The sequence below is a fragment of the Myxine glutinosa genome, chromosome 10 (genome assembly GCF_964187855.1).
Source record: "Myxine glutinosa chromosome 10, kmMyxGlut1.1, whole genome shotgun sequence".
Taxonomy (NCBI): domain Eukaryota; kingdom Metazoa; phylum Chordata; class Myxini; order Myxiniformes; family Myxinidae; genus Myxine; species Myxine glutinosa.
The window spans coordinates 83,229,882-83,252,551 of record NC_136270.1 but is presented as its reverse complement, the minus strand read 5'-3'; the positions used below and the strand labels follow the sequence as shown (position 1 = coordinate 83,252,551).

The window sequence follows — 22,670 nt, the reverse complement described above, 5'->3', positions numbered from 1 at the left end:
TCACCGGCACTGCCCTCTCTTGGATTAAATCATACCTCTCTGACAGATGCCAGTTCATCTCCATCAATAACTGCAAATCCCCCACTGCTCCCCTCCCCCAAGGTGTCCCCCAAGGTTCAGTTCTTGGCCCCCTCCTCTTCATCCTTTACCTGTCCCCGCTCGGTCACTTAATCCGCCGTCATGGTCTCCAATTCCACTGCTTCGCCGATGACATCCAGCTTTTCATCTCCACCAAGTCCGTCTCCACCGACACCCACTCTATCCTGACAAACTGCATCACTGAAATAAAATCCTGGCTTCAAATCAACTTCCTCAAGCTTAACTGTGATAAATCTGAAATAATCATCATTGGCCCAAAAACGCTCACAAAATCCACCCATAACTTTGCCCTCAACATCGACGGTATCCCAGTATCCACCTCCCCTCACATCCGGAATCTTGGCGTCATCTTTGACCAAACCCTTTCCTTCGACAAATACACTAAACAGATCACAAAGTCAGCCTTCTTTCACCTGAAAAACATTGCCCGTCTCCGCTCATCCCTCTCCTCCACGGCTGCAGAAACCCTCATCCACGCCTTCATCACCTCCCGTCTGGACTACTGCAATAGCCTCCTCTATGGTTCACCCTCAAAAATCACCAATAAACTCCAATACATTCAGAACTCCGCTGCCCGTCTACTCACTCATTCCCGGACCCGTGACCACATCACCCCCGTCCTTTACAAGCTTCACTGGCTCCCCATCCCCCAGAGAATCCAGTACAAAATCCTCCTCTTGACATACAAAGCCCTCCATAACCTGGCCCCATCCTACCTGGCTGACCTCCTCTCCAGACACACTCCCACCCGCAACCTCCGCTCTGCTGGTACCAACCTCCTGACCCCCTCCATCCGGACCAAATTCAGATCCTGGGGGGACAGGGCCTTCTCCATCGCTGCTCCCACCCTCTGGAACTCACTACCTCACACCATCAGAGACTCCTCCTCACTCACCACATTCAAAACATCACTAAAGACCCACCTGTTCAACGCTGCATTCAACATTCAACCCACAGCATTTAACCCCTGACTATCTCTTCTCCTTCTCCCTCCTTTTGCTTTAAATATTTCCCTATTGATTCTTGTCTTGTCTTTTTGATTCTTGTCTTATATATATGCCGTATATCGCTGCTGTTTGTTTTCTTGATTCTTGTCTTTTTGCAATTGTTGTTTTCATGTATTGTTATGCATTATGTTTTCCACTCTGTCAAAGCGCCTTTGGGCTTCTGGAAAAGCGCTATACAAAATAAATGAATTATTATTATTATTATAACCAAAAAGAGTCTTTATGACAAAGCTCAACTATAGCACTGAAGTGCTCGGGGCTGCGCGCCCCGTGTATATCCCGAGGCCACGCCTACCCCTCGGGCGTGGCCGACACCCTCTTGGTGCGCGGAATGATGTCACCGCACCAGCGAGCCATCGTGTCCGCCCCACGCGCCCCCCCAGAATTCCCGCGCACCTGAAGGGTCAGTTTGCGGGGCAAACGGATGACCCGGCCGAAGCGCCCTCTGGCGGCTGGCGGCGTCTGGGATGCCGGGATGTCATCTGGGATGCCCCCGGCGGCACCTGGGATGGGTGCAGGACCGGGGGGGGGGGGGGCGTGCCGGCGGTGCTGGGCGGTGCCGGAGGTCCGCCCGCCGGGGGGCGGCCCCGACGCGGGGGCCGAGCCACTGGCGGGCGTGGTCCATGTCGAGGTGGGCCGCAGCGGTGTCCGGTGGGCGTCGTGGCAGACGAACACGTACTCCGCCGTGCGAAGCTCCGGGGCGACGTGCGTTGGCGGGCACCCGTGGTGCGCCGTCGGCACCGGGGCGAACCTCCGGGCGGTCTCCTGCAGTGCGGAGCGCTGCTGCGCCGCGGACCATGGTGCCGTGGAGTTGGGGAGGAACTCGCCCGGCACCCGCAGCGGTTGTCCGAAGACCAACTCCGTCGCGGATGCGTGCAGGTCGTCCTTGGGCGCCGTCCGGAGGCCCAGCAGGACCCAGGGGAGCCTGTCGACCCAGCCGCCATCGCGGAGGGTGGCCCGGAGCGCGGCCTTCAAGGAGCGGTGGAAGCGCTCGCACAGGCCGTTGGCCTGGGGGTGGTAGGCCGTGGTGCGGTGCAGCTGGACGCCGAGCCCCCGCGCGACCACCCCCCAGAGCTCCGAGGTGAACTGGGGGCCGCGGTCGGACGAGATGTCCGAGGGGGCGCCGAACCGGGCAACCCAGGTGGCGATGAACGCCTGCGCGACGTCCGCCGCCGTTGTCGCCGCCAAAGGCACGACCTCCAGCCACCGGGTGGTGCGGTCCACCATGGTGAGGACGTGGGTGAAACCCCGCGAGGGGGGCAGACGTCCCACCAAGTCCACGTGAACGTGGTCGAACCGACGTTCGGGCACCGTGAACGGGGCCAACGGGGCCTGGGTGTGGCGGTGCACCTTCGCGTGCTGGCACGCGAGGTACGTCCTGGTCCAATCGCGGACGGCCTTCCGGAGGCCATGCCAGACGAACTTGTCGGCGACCAGCCTCTGGGAGGCCTTCGTGCCCGGGTGGGACAGGCCGTGGATGGCGTCAAAAACCCGGCGCTAGCCCGCGGGCACGATGGGGCGAGGCCGCCCGAGGGAGACGTCGCACAAGAGGGCCGTGCTCGCGCCGTCGAACGGCACTTCGGTGACGCGGAGGCCCGTGATGGCGGTCCGCAAGGCCTGGACGTCGGGGTCGGCGGTCTGGTCCGCCGCCATCCAGGCATAGTCGATCCCGAGGTGGACCGCGTGGGCGACGGACCGGGAAAGGCAATCTGCCACCGGGTTGTCCTCCCGTGACGTGCCGGATGTCCGTTGTATATTCGGACACGGCCGAGAGGTGACGCTGCTGCCGGGCCAAGCTTCGCGCCTGCGAACGCCGCGTCCATCTGCTTGGTCCAGGTAACGTCACCTTTGCCCGGCTTCCCTCGGAGGGCCTCGTGCAAGGGGCGCAGGAGCTGGGCGATGTGGGGCAGGAACCGATGGTAAAAGTTTACCATGCCCAGGAACTCCTGGAGCCCCCTGATCGTGTGGGGGCGCGGAAACCCCTTGACCACCTCCACCTTTGCCGGTAAGGGGGTGGCCCCGTGCCTGATGACGCGGTGCCCCAAAAAGTCGATTTCGGCGATGCCGAACCGGCACTTGGCGGGGTTTACGATCAGGCCATGCTGGCCCAGGCGTTCGAAGAGCTTGCGGAGGTGGCGGAGGTGCTCTTCGCGGGACGTGCTTGCGACGAGGATGTCGTCCAGGTAGACGTAAACGCAAACCAAGTCGCGCAAGACGCTGTCCATCAACCGTTGGAACGCCTGAGCCGCATTCTTCAACCCAAAGGGCATCCGAAGAAACTCGAAGAGGCCGAATGGTGTAATGACGGCCGTCTTCGGTATGTCCTCCGGCCTGACGGGGACCTGGTGGTATCCGCGGATGAGGTCCACCTTAGAAAAAAAGGAAATTTTCGCTAACCGGGCGGAAAAGTCCTGAATGTGAGGGACCGGGTAGCGGTCGGGGGTGGTGGCATCTTTGAGGCGGCGGTAGTCTCCGCACGGCCGCCATCCCGCGCCGGGCTTCGGCACGATGTGCAGTGGCGACGCCCAAGCGCTCTTGGAGCGCCGTACGATGCCCAGCCGCTCCAGCGTAGCGAACTCCGCCTTCGCCACCGCGAGCTTCGTCGGCTCGAGGCGGCGTGCCCGGGCGTAGACCGGTGGCCCGACGGTGGGGATGTGATGCTCCACCCCGTGCTTGATGGCCACCGCCGAGAAGGTGGGCCGTGTGAGGGCCGGGAAGCGGGCGAGGAGGCGGGTGAACTCGTCCGCTGCCGGAAGTGTACAGGCCGACCTCGCCGGGACCGAACCGCTCAGCAAGCCGCTTGGCGAGCCGCTCAGTGAGCTGCTCAGGGAGCTGCCCAATGAACTGCTCAGCGTGCAAGCCAGCGAGCTGAACGTTTCGGCCTGGACGAGGCGTCTGTTCTTCACGTCCACCAACAACCCATTTGCACATAGGAAATCCGCACCGAGCAATGCCAATGGCACGCTGGCGGTTACGAACGTCCATTGAAAGCGTTGCCCTCCGAACCGCAGGGAGAGGCAGCGTTTCCCGAATGTGCGTATGGGTGTACCGTTGGCTGCAAGCAACGCGGGGCCCTGGCCCGCGGTTCGCTTGTCGGACGTGGAGGCGGGGATAACGCTCACCTGTGCGCCCGTGTTGCAGAGGAAGTGACGCCCGGACAAGGTGTCCGTGACAAAAAGGAGGCTGCCGGAATGGCCGACGCTCAGGGCCGCTACCGAGCGCCGGCTTGGTAGTTTCCCGACTTGCCAAACGAGCACGGCGGGCAACAATTCCTAGCATTGTGGCCAAACCTGGCGTGGAAACGGCACCAGGTTTGCGGCGGAGGCGGAGGCCGTGGTTTTCGCGGTGGTGGTGGGCGGGGCATGGCGGCGGCCACGCGGTGTGCATCGGCATCAGCCTCGGGAACCATGAGGTGTGCATCAGCATCAGCCTCGGGATCCGCGACGGCCGCACCGACTCTCCCCCGCGCGTCACAAGCCGCGAAAAACTTGTCGGCCTCGACGGCCAGAGCGCGGGGTTCCTTTATTTTGGAACCGGCCAACGCGAGGCGTACCTGTGCCGGCAGCTGGCGTAGAAAGAGCGCCCGGAATAAAAAATCCGGGGCTTTGTCACCCAGCAACGACAGCATGTGATCCATCCGCACCGATGGTCGTGTGTCGCCGAGTTCGGGAAGGTCCAGGAGGCGGTCGGCCCGTTCACACTCCGTGAGGCCGAACGTGGCAGTGAGGAGGCGCTTGAGCGCCTCGTACCTTTGGTCGGCCTGTGGGTTCCGCAGGACAGACACGACTCGGGCGGCTGTGCCGGGTCCGAGGGCGGCGATGACGTGGTAATAACGCGTCTCATCCGCCGTTACACCTCGAAGTTGGAACTGTGCCTCGGCCTGCATGAACCATACCTCGGCCTGAGCTTCCCAAAACTCAGGGAGCTTCACCGCGATCGCGTTGTTTGACATTGGCGCGTTCTGTTGGTCAGCGGCGGCTGAACCAGCGTCGAGGTCACCAGTGAAATGCGGTGCTATGCGCACGACTTGTTTGCCAAGAAGATAAGCAACAACGCGGGTAACCAAAAAGAGTCTTTATTACAAAGCTCAACGATAGCACTGAAGTGCTCGGGGCTGCGCGCCCCGTGTATATCCCGAGGCCACGCCTACCCCTCGGGCGTGGCCGACACCCTCTTGGAGCGCGGAATGATGTCACCGCGCCAGCGAGCCATCGTGTCCGCCACAATATCAAATTATCTGGTAAATATCTTTCTTCAAGCATTGTGTGCTGTGGATGAGACATTTTCAGCAAAACCCATGTGTGCTCTTGGATTTGCCATGATACTGCTAGTTACATAGGAAGCTTTCATTATGGTAATCATTGTACTCATCATCGGTATCTGCAGATTCAGAAAAGGAGGCCAGAGTTGCGCCTCATCGTTGCTTCGGCCACACTTGATGCTGAGGTGAGAAAATTCTCGCTGTACGTTTGTGAAAAGATCGGGAGACATTTTTATTTTTTACATTTTGTACTAAATATACAACCGAGTGAACTATGCTCACTGAACATGAACATGGTAGAATTTGTATAATGCACTCCCTTGATTGTGGTCACCTGCTTGTATACCTATGGATCACTTTAAAGAGAAATTGCCTTTTGCATGTGAAGCCAATACTTAGTTGAATTGCTTACTTTCTAACATTAACAATTTCATACTTTGAGCATTTTATAACCCACCTCCTGGGGCATGAACTGGGGGTCAAATCCAATATTTCATGCGTTCCCCAATGTTGATTACGTATACAAAATTTTATTTTAAAATCTCTTTAAAATAATTGCATTTTGTGGTATTTGACCTTTTGACCCCACCCAAAGGGTGGGGCCAAAAGGACACTGTTCTTGCACGTTCTTGCCATGTGGTGATCATAAATAGCAAGTTTGGTTAATTTCTGCACAACTGTTTGAGGAGATAGCATGACAGATGGACAGTGGACGGATGGACAGGGATGGAGCTGATTAATATATCCCCACAATTTTTTTTAAAGCATGAGGATAACTAGAACGGCATTCGGTCGAGCGCATACCTCTGCCAGGCTGAACAGTTTGTTTTGTATCCCATTGATAGGCCGGATCTAGATTCGGACCTGAACCAAAATCTAATCGGCTTGTTCTTGTCACCTAACCAATTCATTCACCTAGTTTAGTCATAAGTCATCCATAACTTTTTTAAATATCATGTTGTATATCGCTTTTCGCCCAATCCCTCAATGCTGAAGAATCACTTAAAAATTAAATAATTGTCGTATCCGAATCCATATTCAGATCTTCACCAAAATCGAATCGATTCGTCCTTGTCACACATCCAACCTGTCCTTCAGGTTTCAGCCAAATCAGTCCATACCTTTTTGAAATATCGTGCTATGTATCGGTTTTAGCCCTGTCACTCAATGGTGAAGAATCACTTAACAATTAAATAATTCTCATATCCGAATCCATATTCATATCTTCACCAAAATCAAATTTATTAGTCCATGTCACACACACACACACAACCTCTCTACCAGGTTTCGTCCAAATCCGTCCATAACTTTTTGAGATAACCTGATATACTGTATATCGTTTTTTTCCCTATCTCCCAATGGTGAAGAAACACTTAAAAAATTGTACTAGCCGGATCCGAATTCAGATCTTCACCAATATCTAAAAATTTCGTCCGAATCCATCCACAACGTTTTGAGATATCTTGTTCACAGACGGGCAGACAGGCAAACAAACAGACAGACAGGGGTGAAAACATAACCTCCATCCACCTTTGCTTTGGTGGCGGAGGTAATAAACCCACCATCATTAAATGGTTTGCACTTGTTTTTAATTTGTGAGCCACGCCGTAGCTCGTTTGCTTCGATAACTTTCTTGAAAATATACTGCTGAGCTGCAAGTGCTTTAAGCAAATGTTCCAGTTTCCGATTTTGCTGAATGCCAGGAAATGCATCATATTGGCGATGATTTGTCTCATAATGATTCTTTTCTTTTCAACAATACAAACGTTTTATGGGCAGCCAAACGTTAACGAATAAATATATTTTTTAAAGAAACTTGTGTGGCACCGGTTGCGTTCTACAGTGTACGAACTACAGTTCCGCCATGTCATGATGACATCCCAAGTATTCCGGTGGAAGTGGATAATCCACCGGTAATGCCCTAATTCATTGCTGCTGTTGGTTATTCTCCCTGCTCTTGCTTAATGGCTCTTTGGTCTTGCAATGCCATGAATTTTCTTACCGAAAGGATGCATGAAATCTTTCGAAAATTTAGAAGAAGGCTGCGCCATACCCAATTACCGTGCGGGTCCCATTTAGCCTACTGGCAGTGCTGTGGAAGCCCCTGCTCGAAAAAGGCAATGAGAACAACCCCAATCAATGTATTGTTACGTTTATGGGGGCGGGGGCGGGGGGGGGGGGGGTAGATGAAGGAATCCCATAGTAAAGGTAGGACCGTATAATTATAGCATGGACCCTGGATGCGCAGGAGAAATCTTGATGTACTTAAGTAGGGAGACTGTAGCTTAAGATTATTTATGTGTCTTCACCCGAGGGGTGAAGCAGTGATAATTAGTTAGGGATTAACTTCCCTTCCCTAATTAGAAGTTAGGGATTAAGGTTAGTTTTCCCCAGTGTGTGATTTCCTTCTGTAATTTTCCCTTCATGTTTTACATTTACAAGGCCGGCCATGCAAAACCTCTGTTTAACAACAACAACCGCCGACAAGACCCGAGCAGAGCCGATCAGCAAGTAAGCCCCACCCAATGGACTTAATAAGGAAAAAGGCCACGCCCCCAGAGTGGTACGAAGGGCGTGGAAGAGCAGAGCCGGCAGGCCACACCCCTGAATGTCGTGATTAGCCGAGAGGACCATGGGTTGGCTTGGAAAGAGCTTTGCTATTGATCGGTGTGACGTCATGGATAAGCTTCGAGAGCTGGGAGAAGTTAGCAGAGCTTGGAGGACGCTGGCGAGGGAGGTCGATAGTGTGCACTTGAGAAGAAGCTGGCCATTTTTGTTGTCTCTTGTGTGGCGTTCCGGTGGAGCCGGGCTCCAAGCGATTGTGGCGCTGTGGAGAAGAGGTGGCAATCAGGAGCTTGGAGGAACCGAGGAGAAAAAGGGGGCCGTCCAGTCTGCTTGCTTTTTTTTTTCCTTTTTTTTTGTATACAAGATCGAGGCTCGTGAAAGAGCTAACATTAATCACACAAAAAGTCAAACCGACACATAAAACACAAAATAAGGGGAGCGGTAGTCAAGATGGGGAGAGAGGGGGAAAGACACAAACACAACATTTGAGAGCAGGGACATCGAGAGAAATGTGGGAGGGGGAGGGCTTGGGGGCAGGTGGGAGAGGTATAAAACATATGAACACTGCAAGGACTTCCAGGAAAGAAGTTGGAATTTCAAAAAAAAAAAGTATCTGGGGTGAATTAGCGGGGGTAGAAAAGATCAAGGTTTTGGATGGGGGAAGATAAGGCATGGTGGTGAATAGCTGTTTTAAAGACCTGGAGGGAGGAGTGGGATTGAAGGGAGTGGGGGAGTTTGTTCCAGAGGCAGGAGAAAAGGGGAATGAAAGAGTGAAGGTGAGCAGAGAGCCTAGATTTTGGCAGTTTAACCATAAGAGGGTTGCTGGCAGATCTTGTGCGACCTGTCGGAATATTTGGGGGACAGAGCACAGAGAGAGCTGGGGGAACAAGGCCGGAGAGGAGTCGGTAGAAGACAGAAAGACCACCAACCTGCCTGCGGTGAGTGAGTGTAAGGCCCTCGGAGTTGGCTTCATCGCAGGAGATTCCAATGATTCTGAAAGCTTTGGTTTCAACAGCGTGAAGCCGAGCTAGGTGTGAGGCAGGAGCACTGGCCCAGAGGGGGAAACAGTATTCCATTGAGCTGCCGATGAAAGCCTTGTGTGTGGTGAGGAAGTCAGGTGTGCACTCAGGTGCACACTCAGGTGTGCCAAGGAAGGACTTCGCACGACGGAGGATGCCCAGTCTGCGACTGGCTTTGGAGGCCAGCTTGGAAATGTGGTTTTCCCAAGAAAGATCATGGCAGATAATGAGACCCAAAAGCTTGAGCGACAGCACTTCTTGGAGAGGATTGTTGAGAAAGTAGATGGGAGGGTTTTCCAGTCTGTCTTTTCGGAGAGACATAGTAAGAGTGTGCGATTTGTCAGGATTGAAAGACATGTTCCACTTGTTTGACCAGGCTGTGATTTTGAGTCTGTGATTTGTCTGTGAGTCTGTGATTTGTCTGTGAGTCTGTGATTGCTTCACGCCGGTGTTGACTTCGGTCACGGCCAACATCTTGTGCCAGGTTCCCGCCGGAGGGACATCGAGCTCTGGGCCTCTTCCCCAGCTGCCAAACTTGCAGAGGAACTTGTGAGGCCAGAGCTTAGTGCCAGCACTGTAAAAAGGGATTTTATTTTCTTTCAACTGTCCCCTTGTCCGTTTTTGAGTCCGTATGTAAAGGTACCTCACCATTTATTTTGTCCGTGATTTATTTTCATTAAATTGTTATTGGTTATCAATTATTTGTCGTGTTTACTCATTTGTGGTTACGGAATAAACCCGTGTGTTTCGTGAGATAAATACCTTGCATCTCTTCCATCCCACGTGCACCAAAAATAACCGCTATATATTCGGCTGGTCACCTCGGGAGTAAAATTGTCTCGGTTATCTGTCACCCAGTGGTCCTAATCGCTGGTGACACGACAGTATTATGCCAGAATTTATTAATTTCTTGTGAATGTGTGATGAGTTTTATACAGATATCTAATAAACGAATGTACAGTATCCTTACCACATATTATAAAAACAGAAGTACGATCATGGAGAAAACTGCTTCATTTTACATTTGAACTGCGTAATAGGATTCTTTCATTCAATGCATCTTTAATGTTTTAGACCCTTTACATCTTCACGAATGAAGAAAACTTTTGTTTCAGAAATTCCGGGATTTCTTTAACCACAACGACACCAAAGATTGCAGCAAAGACACGTGCGCGATTCTGACTGTCCAGGGCAGAACTTTTCCAGTGGAGATCTTTTATTCTACCAGGTTACTATCTTTTTCCATTCATGTGACGTTTCAAAAAAGTTTTGCAATTGGTCGAACTTTTAAAAGTAAAATTTACAGATGCATTTTTATATCGTATCATAATGAATTGTTCATGACAATACGAGTGAATGGAGTCATTATACATTTTATATCCTTTCACTGTGCTGGTAGGATAGCCAAGACATATGCACACTCGCCCCCTGAACTGTCTAGCCTGGGTTTGAATCCCGACCCAGCTATAAACTGTTTTTAGTACTTACTCAAACTTACTTTTTAGGTAGAAAGAAAGGGTAAGTTGCAACGTGCTTAAAATGGTCGTTTGATTTGTATTTGACAGCGCAGTTCCTGATTACGTTGTGACCACTGTTGAAACTATAATGAAAATCCATGAGCTTGAGGAGGAGGGAGACATCCTAGCTTTTCTTACAGGCCAGGTGAGATTGCAGCACCACTGGCATAACTGTATTGTGTGCATGCACCATGCTGATGAGCAGGATAAAGACCTACCTTTCTGTTTTTTATCTTCATTATTGTTTGTGCATTCTACTACTACTTCTCTAATTTACACAATTGATCACATCTTCTTGAGAGGTCATCTGTGGGAAAGTTTTGTTCCAAGTCCTTCATAAACCGGCCGGCAAGGCGAACCCATGGGACTGATTAATTGGAAAGATGAACCCATGGGATTGATCGGTGCTCTGACCATGACCACGCTGCCCTGACGAAGCAGGAAATAGTGAGGAGGATTTTGCCTCCGACTTGCGTTGGGGGGGAGGGGGGGGGGGGGAGTAGCATTTTAAATCGATTATTAGATTTCCAACCAAGTAAAATCGATTATTCCTTTTCCAGTGGTAGCATTTTTATTATCGTATGACAGCAGAACCCCTTTGAAATAAAGCATGTCGGACGGAGGGACCCTTCTCCTTTTAGTAATAGAAGATTGTCATACATTTGTTCTGTCAAAATACTCTGTACTTGTTACTTGCTCAGTAAGGGGGAATTCATCAATCCAGGATTTAAGCCCACACACTGTGTTCATTTGTTAAATGCCTCTCTTAATACCCTGGTCTTTAACCTAATGTGGTCCAAACACCTACAAAATCCATCGACACTTTCAGAAAAATAAAAGCTTTAATGCTTCATTATGTCATTATTACCTCTTTATTATGAAAAATATTGCTCCACCAGTGTTGTCTACCCTCCAATTTTAGGATTTAAAAAATTGAGATATTTCTCCATCATTGAGATTTTAACATACTTTTAACAAGATCCCCCCGGCCGATGCTTTTCTTCTTACTTTTGGTAAATGATGATTGCTGTGTTATTCAAGTATATATTATTTTGATGATTGTTGTGCTATTCAAGTATGTATTCTTTATTATTTTAGTAAAATGTTGTTTTTTCCTGCTCACCATCTCACAGCTCTGACCTATTCTCCCATTGCTGCCACTTACCACAAACTCCATATTTCTTAACCCTCCTCCCTTACTCAAAATGTTTAAATTTCTTCATCTTCTGTTTTAGTTTCAATTATGCTTCCATTCACTTCATTGTCTTCCTTCTCTCCCTATTCCATCAATTGTGCAGGATGAGGTTGAGGAAGCCTTGAAGGATGTGAAGGAACGTGCACGTATGCTGGCAAGCCAGGGGCTGAAAGTGAACATACGTCCCTTGCCAATGTATGCTGCATTGCCACATAGGGAACAAGCACGCATATTTGAGCGCACACCACGCAACTGCAGGAAGGTGAGCATTGAAATGCAGAAGTAACAATGGATAACATAGGCATTAGATGGAATTGCGGAAAAGTAGCACAAAGCTTAATTGTTGTTGCATATACCTTAGGTTGTACTTGCCACGAACATCGCTGAGACATCCATTACGGTTCAGGGAGTGGTGCACGTGATTGATTGTGGCTTTGTCAAGCTGCGAGCGTACAACCCACGCACTGATATGGATGCCCTTCTGATTGTGCCAGCATCACAAGCTTCCGCTCAACAGCGAGCAGGCCGTGCTGGTCGCCTACGTCCTGGCAAGGCCTACCGTCTTTATACTGGTATCTCTCTCTCATTATCACTTCTAGTTGTAATTACTTTGTATATTTATAGGTATACAGTTTTTAGGCTCTTACTTCTGGATTCCATCCTCTCATCCCACTGGTGCCCTTGTCCTCAACCCAGCCCACCCATGTCGGTCCCCAATTCTAAGCTAAATGCTCATCTCCGTACCTTCCTCCAGCTATTCTCTTCTCTCGAACTGATTCTGTGTGTAATATCATCCCGCTCACTCCCGTCTTTTTGGATTGCTGCCAACTGTGACCTCGTGCTTTCTACCGTCCCTCTGCTGTTCTTTCTGCAACTCATACACTTACAGTGCGATGTCTTTGTCTCCTTGTTCCCCTTTCATCCTTTGTTAGTTTGTGAACCTATTGCCCTCTGTTGTTTAATTCTAGCTGGTCATTGATTCCTTTACGATGGTCATCATGATGACAGTGACAGTTACTCTCATTGCTGAATATTTTTCTTCCCACGAATGACAGAAGAGCAATTTGAGAAGTTACCCAGGGCGACGGTGCCAGAGATGCAGCGCAGCAACTTGTCTCCTGTTGTCCTGCAACTCAAAGCTCTAGGCGTTGACAATCCTCTTCGCTTTAGCTTCATCGCTGTGAGTTGGGCTCATGTTTCTTTTATTTTATTTTAAAATATACAAGTAATAAAAAACGTTTTTTTTTGTTTTAATCCTTACTATAAATCATGGACCGATGTTTGTTTGTGTTTTCTTTGTTTGTTGTGCTACTCCTCTTACAGTTCTGGCCTGATTACATCCAGATTTGCTTTGCATGACTCCTCTTAATGTGTACGGTTGTTTTTATCTTTGCCATTGGTCTTGGGGGGGGGGGGGGGGGGGGGGTTGGGGGACAAGGAGGGGAGAGAGGAAGGTCACAAATTCTTTATGTAAAGGTGTATCGTGTATTATCCCAGTTTTAGGACCGACAGAGAAGATAACTGAGAAGGAAGTTGAGGAAGCGATAAAAGCAATGAAGAGTAGAAAAGCGGGAGGGCCGACGGGAGTTGTGGGAGATATGTTGAAGGCAGCAGGAAGTTGGGGTGTGAAGACAATGACAGAGATCTGTAATCTGGTGGTGAAAGATGGCCGCATTCCAGTGGATTGGGAACTGAGTACCCTCGTCCCTCTATACAAGGGGAAAGGTGACCCTCTGGAGTGTGGCTCGTACCGAGCGATAAAGTTATTGGAGCATGGAATGAGGGTATTGGAAAGGGTGTTGGAGAGGAGGATAAGGAAGAAGGTGAAGATCGACGAAATGCAGTTTGGATTTATGCCAGGAAGAGGAACGACAGATGCGCTTTTCATTGTGAGGCAGTTGCAGGATAAGTACATGGATAAGAGGAAGAAGTTGTTTTTTGGGTTTGTTGATCTGGAGAAAGCATTCGATAGGGTTCCACGTGAAGTATTGACATGGGCATTGAGGAAGTTAGAAGTGGAGGAATGGTTGATCAGAGTCGTGATGGCAATGTACAAAAGAGCGTGCATAGCTGTAAGGACGAAGGACGGGAACAGTGGTTAGTTTGAGGTGAAGGTGGGAGTGCATCAGGGGTCGGTACTAAGTCCACTACTATTTGTAGCTGTGATGGAGGTGCTGGCTCAGAACGTAAAGGAGGATTTACCATGGGAGTTGTTTTATGCAGATGATCTGGTGTTGATTGTGGAAAGTATGGATGGACTGAAGGAAAATATGAACAAGTGGAAGGAATGTATGGAGACAAGAGGTCTGAAGGTGAATATAGGAAAGACGAAGGTGATGGCAAGTGGTAAAGCATGTGGTGAGGTGGAAAGAACTGGGAAGTGGCCCTGTGCTGTGTGCAGGAAGGGTGTCGGAGTGAACTCCATTCAATGTACAATGTGCGCTGAGTGGGTTCATCAAAAATGTAGTGGTCTGAGAGGGTCATTAACCAGTGTGGCAGCTACATTCAAATGTAAGATGTGCACAGAGAGAGCTGCAGATGGAGGAAATGTTGAGTTGGATCTTGGAGACGGCGTGAAGCTGGAAGGTGCGAAAACATTTTGCTACCTCGGAGACATGCTGAATGGAGAAGGTGGATCAGACTCGGCAACAGTTGCTGGAGTGAGATGTGCATGAAAGAAGTTTCGGGAACTGAGTGGCGTGCTGATGAGGAGGGGAGTGTCGTTGAAGCTGAAGGGAAAGGTGTATGCTGCATGTGTGAGAAGTGTTATGATTTATGGGAGCGAGACATGGGTCATGAATGTAGAGCAGCAACGAAGGCTGGAAAGGGTGGAAATGCGAATGGTTCGGTGGATGTGCGGAGTATCGTTGAGAGAGAGGAAGACAAATGATGAATTGCGAAAGATGATGGGAATAGAGCCTGTGATTGATGCTGTGAAGAGGAACAGGTTGAGATGGTTTGGTCATGTGTTGAGGAAGGATGAAAGTGACTGGTTGAGAAGAGTGATGGAAATGAATGTAGAAGGAAGTAGAGGATGGGGAAGACCGAGAAAGCCTTGGCTAAAGATGGTGGAAGAAGAAATGCAGGCAAGGGGGTTAACAAGGAGAGATACAGAAAATAGGGCAAAATGGAGAAGATTGTCATGGGTAACCGCAAGGCTAACCCCCTGCTCTAGCAGGGAAAATGGCCTTAAAATGCATGTTGTTGTTGTTGTATCGTGTAGCGCCACCAGTTCCCACCGTTTACAGTACAGTGTTCCTGCCTCCACGTTTTTCTGTCCATTGAGGTGTTTTGAATTTTAAGCAGCAGGCATGTTTTTGCTTCATGTACGTAACACGGGTTTATTTTTATTTTTTTCGGGAGCAATTGAGGGAGCTGTCAGTTGCCTATATGCTACCCAAATAAAGGTATGTGTCAGAAGAAGGTGCTGCATGCTCAGAACAAGGTTGCTTGTAGGACGGATATTCTGCTGGTGTAAGATAATGTAGGGATGGTATGCCTAAAAGTATGCAAACAAGGTAGAGATAGTCACAATAAATGTTCATGTGAAACAATCCCTATGTCTTTCTTCAAAATAACGATTGTGTCTGCAAATGACACTCACTATACATCTCTCTCGATTTGGTGTGTGTGTGTGTGTGTGTGTGTGTGTGTGTGTGTGTGTGTGTGTGTGTGTGTGTGTGTGTGTGTGTGTGTGTGTGTGTGTGTGTGTGTGTGTGTGTGTGTGTGTGTGTGTGTGTGTGTGTGTGTGTGTGTGTGTGTGTGTGTGTGTGTGTGTGTGTGTGTGTGTGTGTGTGTGTGTGTGTGTTTTTTTTAAAGGTTTAATATTTCACTGGTCAAATCCATACATGGAAACAATCAACATATACGTACGACGTACGTACTATCATTGCAAATGCATGTAGGGATTGACAGGCAACAACCATTATATAAAGAAAGATGAAGGGATATTTCAACATGATAATTTATTGCGACCATCCCTACCTAGTTTACATACTTTTTGGCATACCATTTCATTTCAGGAACAAAAGGTTTTTTTTGTAGTTATTGCTCAGGTGTTGCGGAAGTTCATTGTTCTCTTCTATATGTTCCCCGACATTTTTTCCTCCACAGGCCCCACCAGCCCAGGCTATGGTCAATGCTTTGGAGCTTCTGTTTGCTTTGGGAGGTAATGTCACTATTCTTTTTGACTTGTTTGTCGTGGTATAAAGAGTGGGTGTGTTCGACTGATGATTAAAATAAAGTTCTGAAGAATCAATGGTAACTTGGAAATTCTCCCCTTTAATATGGTATGGTTGAGAAAGTTTTAATGTAAAGATAACTTTAGAAACTCTTCGATTTGCCCCTTCTCCTCCCTCCCCATATTCAGGCTGTCTGCCCATTTTCCACTTTTTTTTTCTCTTTTCCTGGCTTTGAAACACCCGTCCTCGCAGCCATGCTCTTCCCTGCAGACTTCGAAGTTAATCACGAATGACATCTCTTGTCTAATCCTATATCCATCGTTTGTTTATGCCTCCGCCTACTAAGTCGCAGGAGGCATTATGTTTTTGGGTTGTCCATCTGGCTGTCAGTCCGTGCGTCTGTCCGTTCGTGCTTCCCTCTTTCCGTGATAGGTTTTCGTTACCGCGCTATAAGTACAAGTATGTCTAATGATCAAACGTGGATCCAAGTCAAACTTGGTACAAGTATGTATAATGATAAAAAAATGAACTGATTAGATTTTGGGGTCAAAAGGTCAGAGGCCCCATTAGGTAAAAATTCTGTTACTGCGTTACTTTTGAACCAGTGATGGGATTTTGACCAAACTTGGTATAAGCATATACATTATTATGATGCAAAGATGAACTGATTAGATTTTGGCATCAAAGGTCATGTCAGGTAAAAATGAGATACTTGAGAACAGCTGAAGGGATTTAAAATGAAACTTGGTACAAGTATGTATAATGATGTAATAATGTGGGTGGAGGAATATCTATCGTTCGACGTCATGATGTCAGAGTCATTATGATTTAGCTTTGGAAGAAAGTTTTAGCTTCGGAAGTTACCCTGATGAGTTAAAATGTAAAAAAAAAAAGAGCTCAAATGCAAATAGGTGGAGAAGGTAGGCCAGGGATTGATTACTAAACCATTGTTCCAATTGATTTCCACCAAACATCTACATTCACCATTGACTTCATTTTCGTCTGTCTGCACATTTATCATCTGAGTGTCGTTCGTCGTTGTTGTTGTTGTTGTTGTTGGTGGCGTTTATATTTAGATTCTTCCAGAAAAGGTTTGTTCATGTTTTGAGGTTCTTTTGTGTTAAAAACAGTAATACTGTGGAATTGAGGAATATGTGTCGATCATTTTCATAAAATCTAATTGAATAAATTTGTCCTCTCATCTAATATAATTTGTCCTCATATTTGTTATCCAATAATCCTCCCATCCTCTTTATTAGCAATCCTCTTGGGGAAGTTTAGTCATTCAAACTCCTGGGTCTCACTGTCAGTCATGATCTTTCTTGGGCAAACTACATTTCAATGTTGGCCTCCCAAGCCATTCGCTGTCTAGGCATCCTCCATCATACAAAGTCCTTACTTGGCACACCTGAGCTCCTATCCACCTACAAGGCCATCACCCGGAGCTTGATGGACTGCTGCTGCGCTCTCTCTCTGGGCTGGCTGCTCTGCCTCAAAACCTGCTTAGCTTGACGCTTTGGAAACCAAGGCATTCAAGATCATTGGAATCTCCTGAGATGAATCTGAATCTATGGGCTTGTCACTTTGACATCACAGACAGGTCGGTGGTCTCTCATTCTTCTACCGGCTCCTTTTTAGCACCCTCTGCTATTTCCGTGCTTTGTCCCCTCTCCCAGGTGTAATGCAGGGCAGACACTGAGACACGGTCCGCCATCAACCATCTTCTGGTAAAACTACCTAAATCCAGGATCACAGCTCACCTCCACTCATTTGTTCTTTCTTTTTACCGCCTGTGGAATCAACTTCTACATTCTCTTCAATCTCATTATTCCCTGCAGGTCTTCAAGACAGCTCTTCTCCACCATCTCAGATCGTCCCCAATCGAAAACCATGATCTCTCCCCGAGTTAATCCTACCCAAATCCCCCCTCCAATTTTTCAGTTTTTCCACCTTGGCGTTTCCTTCTCCATGCATGCGTGTTTTACATCCTTTTTTTGTTTGTTACATCCTGATCTGTTCAGTGTGCTAGCTCTTCCATGAGCCTCGACTATGTTTACAAAAAAATGTGCAAAGATACATGGACTGATTAGCTTTTGAGTTAAGCTGGGGGATGTACTTCACTCTAGCAAAATAACATGGGAAGCTGTTATGAATTAACTGTGCATTCCACAGCATAGATTCTCCCTTCTCATAAATAAATTGTTTCCAGCGTTCACACAAGTAATATAAGCAAGCGTCCAAGCTTCTCTTCAGGTGCCCCAAACATGAAAACATATACAGCACAAAGCAACAAAACAAGAATGCAATGAACAAACATTTAAAAAAACTTTCTGTTATGGAGGAGCATAATACAGGATGTGGTTTTGACTGACTCAGAAGGGCAGAAGGAAACAAGCGGAAATGCGATGGACATAACAATCATTAAAGGTAAGAAAAGGTGGGGTACAGCAGGAGGTTATCAGGAAAAAAAAAAAAAGATTCAATGGAGGTGAGGGAATATGCTTGTGAGCTGCAACTTTGAAGCGATGAGGGGCAGGGAAGCAGGATACGATTGGAAAGATGCAGGGAACTGCTTCCACAGCAGGGAAAAGAGGGGAAAATTAATGCAGGTGAGAAAGACCTTTAAAGGTGAACAAGCAGGAGGTTGCTGAATTAATGCATTAGAATGAATGAATGAATGAACATTTACATTTCGCTGTCTGACAACATGAAGCCTGGTGTTGGGCTAGCGGCTAGGGTGCCAGCTTAGGATCCTAGGATCCTGGGTTCGAATCCCGGTCGATCGCTGAATTAACGCCAGGGAGGTTGACTCAGCCTGTCATCCTTCCGAGGTCGGCAATTTGAATACCAGTTCACTGGTAATTCCCTGTTTGTCATAAAAAGGCGACAAAAAGGGATGGCGGCAGGAAGGGCATCCGGCCGTAAAACATTGCTTCAAAAAGGGGACCAAAAAACAACAACCACGGTCCCCGAAAAAGGCCAACCCCCGCTTGCGGGGAAAAATGTGGTTTTTTTTGTCTGACAACATGGACCAACTTCTATCAACTCATCCAAACTCTCTCTTCCTCATATGTGGCGACTTCAACTGTCATCATGCCAGCTGGCTGGGTGTGGGTTCCTCTGTCACCAGCCATGGCACCTCAGCAAAGGACTTCTGCGACTCATTGGGACTGACACAATCTGTCAATTTCCCGACCCGGATCTCAGTCAATGGAGTATCTTCTCTTCTAGACTTGGTTATTGTGCCAACTTCCCTGAAAATGTCTGCTGCTCTTCTTCTGTTCCAATCGGCTCATCTGATCATGTGCTTGTTAAAGTGGACATCTCTCTGGCCATTCTCAGAGAGCCTCCTCAGCGCCGACGAGTCTGGCATTTCACTCAGGCCAACTGGCACGTTCTTCAAGCAGCCATCAATCATCTGGACTGGTCTCCCATCTCTACTGCCTCTGACATCAATTCTTCCTGGGAATTCTTCCAAAGCAAACTGCTCTCTCTCATGTACAGATGTATCCCATCTCATCTTCAGTTGTCTTTCCCTTCCTCCCGTCCATGGTACACTGAATCTTGTGGTGAGGCAGTTGCCCTGAAACAACCTGCCTTTGCCTCTTGGAAGGCAAATCCAACTGAAGGCAATCTCAGTTCCTTCCACCAAGCTCGGAACAAGTGTGTGTCTACCCTCGGGAGTGCCAGGAAGCACGATCTCTCCACACTCAAGAATGAACTCTCAAACCTGTCTCCTTCCTCCAAATCCTGGTGGCGTCTGGTCAAATCCGTTTCTGGTGTTTGTTCCCCTTACATGCCCTCCCTTACCTCAATTGGCTACACAGTTGACACCGCACGTGACAAAGCCGAATGCCTCAACTCTGTGTTTGCCTCAAAATCTTGTGTCCCAAACCCATCCCTCTCTGTTCCCACCTTACCCAGTCGAACCCAACTGCTCCTGGAGTCTGTGTCCTCTCCTGACAAGGTGGAGAAGTTTTTGTCAAACCTCGACTCTGATTCTGCAACTGGACCAGACGGCATCAGCCCAAGGGTCCTAAAATCCTGCTCTGTCGCTCTATCTCACCCTCTCTCTGTTCTTTTCACCCTCTCATTTGCTCAAGGTCATCTGCCAGCATCTTGGAAATCAGCAAACATTCCCGCTTTACACAAAAAAGGTGCAAAAACAGATCCTTGCAACTACAGACCAATCAGCCTGCTCCCAATTATCAGCAAAGTCATGGAATCCATCATTGCTTCGGATATCAAATCCTTCCTCTTCTCCCATGGCTTGATCTCCGATCATCAATTTGGATTCAGACCAAGTCATTCTACTCTGGACATGTTGCTTCTGCTGTCTCAACAATGGATGGAGGCCCGCAATGCCAAACAGGAAATTGGAGCTGTCTCCCTTGACATCTCACGTGCCTTCGATACGGTCTGGCACCCAGCTCTGCTCACCAAACTCTCCTCCTATGGTGTCCATGGAAGTCTCCTCGCATGGTTTGCGGACTTCCTCTGGTCGTAGTCAACATGTGGCCCTAAATGGATTTCTCTCATCTCCCCTTCCTGTTCTGGCTGGAGTTCCCCAAGGTAGTGTTCTGGGCCCTGTGCTTTTTCTGGTCTTCATCAATGATCTCTCCGACTCTCTGGAAAATCCTCTCTATCTCTTTGCTGATGACTCCACTCTCTGCCGCTCCATTCCTCATCCCTCAGATCGGCAGTCTGCAGCCTCCTCACTCTCTGCAGACCTGGACAAAATCACAGACTGGTCAAACAAGTGGAACATGTCTTTCAATCCTGACAAATCTCACACTCTTATTATGTCTCTCCGAAAAGACCGACTGGACAACCCTCCCATCCACTTTCTCAACAATCCTCTCCAAGAAGTTCGGTCGCTCAAGCGTTTGGGTCTCACTATCTGCCATGATCTTTCTTGGGAAAACCACATTTCCAAGCTGGCCTCCAAAGCCAGTCGCCGACTGGGCATCCTCCGTCGTGCGAAGTACTTCCTTGGCACACCTGAGCTCCTCACCACATACAAGCCTTTCATCCGCAGCTCAATGGAGTACTGTTCCCACCTCTGGGCCGGTGCTCCTGCCTCACACCTAGCTCGGCTTCACGCTGTTGAAACCAAAGCTTTCAGAATCATTGGAATCTCCTGCGATGAAGCTTACTCCAAGGGCCTTTGACTCACTCATCGCAGGCAGGTTGGTGGTCTTTCTGTCTTCTACCGATTCCTCTCTGGCGTTGCTCCCCCAGCTCCATCTGTGCTGTCCCCCAAATATTCCTACAGGTCGCACAAGATCTGCCAGCAACCCTCTTATGGGAAAACTGCCAAAATCTAGGCTCTCTGCTCACCTTCACTCTTTCATTCCCCTTTTCTCCCACCTCTGGAACAAACTTCCCCACTCCCTTCAATCCCACTCCTCCCTCCAGGTCTTCAAAACAGCTGTTCACCACCATCTCTTATCTTCCCCCATCCAAAACCTTGATCTTTTCAACCCCCGCTAATTCACCCCAGATCCACTTTTTTTGAAATTCCAACTTCTTTCCTGGAAGTCCTTGCAGTGTCCATATGTTTTATACCCCTCCCACCTCCCCCCAAGCCCTCTCCCTCCCACAGTTCTCTCGATGTCCTTCCCCCTCTCTCCCCATCTTGTCTACCACTCCCCTTATTTTGTGTTTTGTGTGTCGGTTTGACCTTTTGTGTGATTAATGTTAGCTCTTTCACGAGCCTCGATCTTGTATCCAAAAATCGGAAGCTAGGAAGGGGCAGATGGCTGAAAGGGAATGATAACTGGGAATGGATGAGTCAGTGGCAGATTGAAATACCGCCAGCCAGTCTATGATGACAAAGTGTTCAGCCCCATGTAACAGCCTTTTTATGGGTGAATGTAATTATTTTAGAACGTTGGTCTCCACGGCTTCCAGAGGCACAAGGTGGGATGCAGGTGCTCCTAAGTACAAGGGATCAAACTTTCTTTGAAGGTTAATCACAGAAGTTGATACTTCGGTCGGCCTGGCAGTCCTTGTGGAAAGTCTTGGGATGTGAGACTTACCCGTATTGAAAGTCGTGTTCCAGGTATTGGACCAGTTATTTTATATTTGATGTCTATGTCGCCCTGTTACTGGGATGAGCAACTGTCAACATCTGCTGAATCATCTGCAAAAAGGGAAAGAGAACTGATGAATGAATGAATGAATGAATGAATGATCGTTTTAAGGCCATTTCTCCCTGCTGGAGCGGGGGTTAGCCTTGCGGGCTCCATGACAATCATGGTTCCCTGTTTGAGGCATTGTTTTTACTGATGATGAGAAAGATGCAAGAAAGAGAACTGATGCAAGAAAGGATTTCATTTGGAACTAGAACGACATTCATTAGAGAACATACCTCCGCCAGGTGAACAGTTTATGTTTTGTATCCCAGAGTAGACCAGAAAATCACAATACAGAATCACATTTAATCAAAATCATCCATCCACAACTTTTTGAGATATTCTGCTATGTATCGTTTTTGGCCATATCTCCCAATGGTGAAGAATCACTTTAAAAATTCTACTAGCCGGATCCAGATCCACATCTTCACCAAAATTGAATTGATTCTTCTTTGTCACACACACAACCTGTCAAACAAATTTCGTCCAAATCCGTCCATAACTTTTTTGAGATATACTGCTATATGTTGGTTTTAGCCCCATCACTCAATGGTGAAGAATCACTTAAAAAATTAAATAATTCTCATATCCGAATCCAGATTCAGATCTTTACCAAAATCGAATCGTTCTTGTCACACACCCAACCTGCCCACCAAGTTTCGTCCAAATCCGTCCACAACTTTTTGAGA

General features: G+C 48.3%; 1 protein-coding gene across 2 annotated transcripts in view; it reads left to right on the top strand.

Moving 5' to 3' along the window:
• DHX35 (DEAH-box helicase 35) overlaps positions 1-22,670 on the top strand; it is a 70,099-nt gene that overhangs the window by 32,197 nt on the left and 15,232 nt on the right. For both annotated transcript variants that reach the window (XM_068126633.2, XM_078785826.1), the window contains exons 8-14: positions 5,493-5,552; positions 10,067-10,179; positions 10,517-10,613; positions 11,767-11,925; positions 12,025-12,235; positions 12,719-12,843; positions 15,777-15,831. In XM_068126633.2, the coding sequence (XP_067982734.1) occupies positions 5,493-5,552; positions 10,067-10,179; positions 10,517-10,613; positions 11,767-11,925; positions 12,025-12,235; positions 12,719-12,843; positions 15,777-15,831 (820 nt within the window). The remainder of the gene's footprint in view (positions 1-5,492; positions 5,553-10,066; positions 10,180-10,516; positions 10,614-11,766; positions 11,926-12,024; positions 12,236-12,718; positions 12,844-15,776; positions 15,832-22,670) is intronic.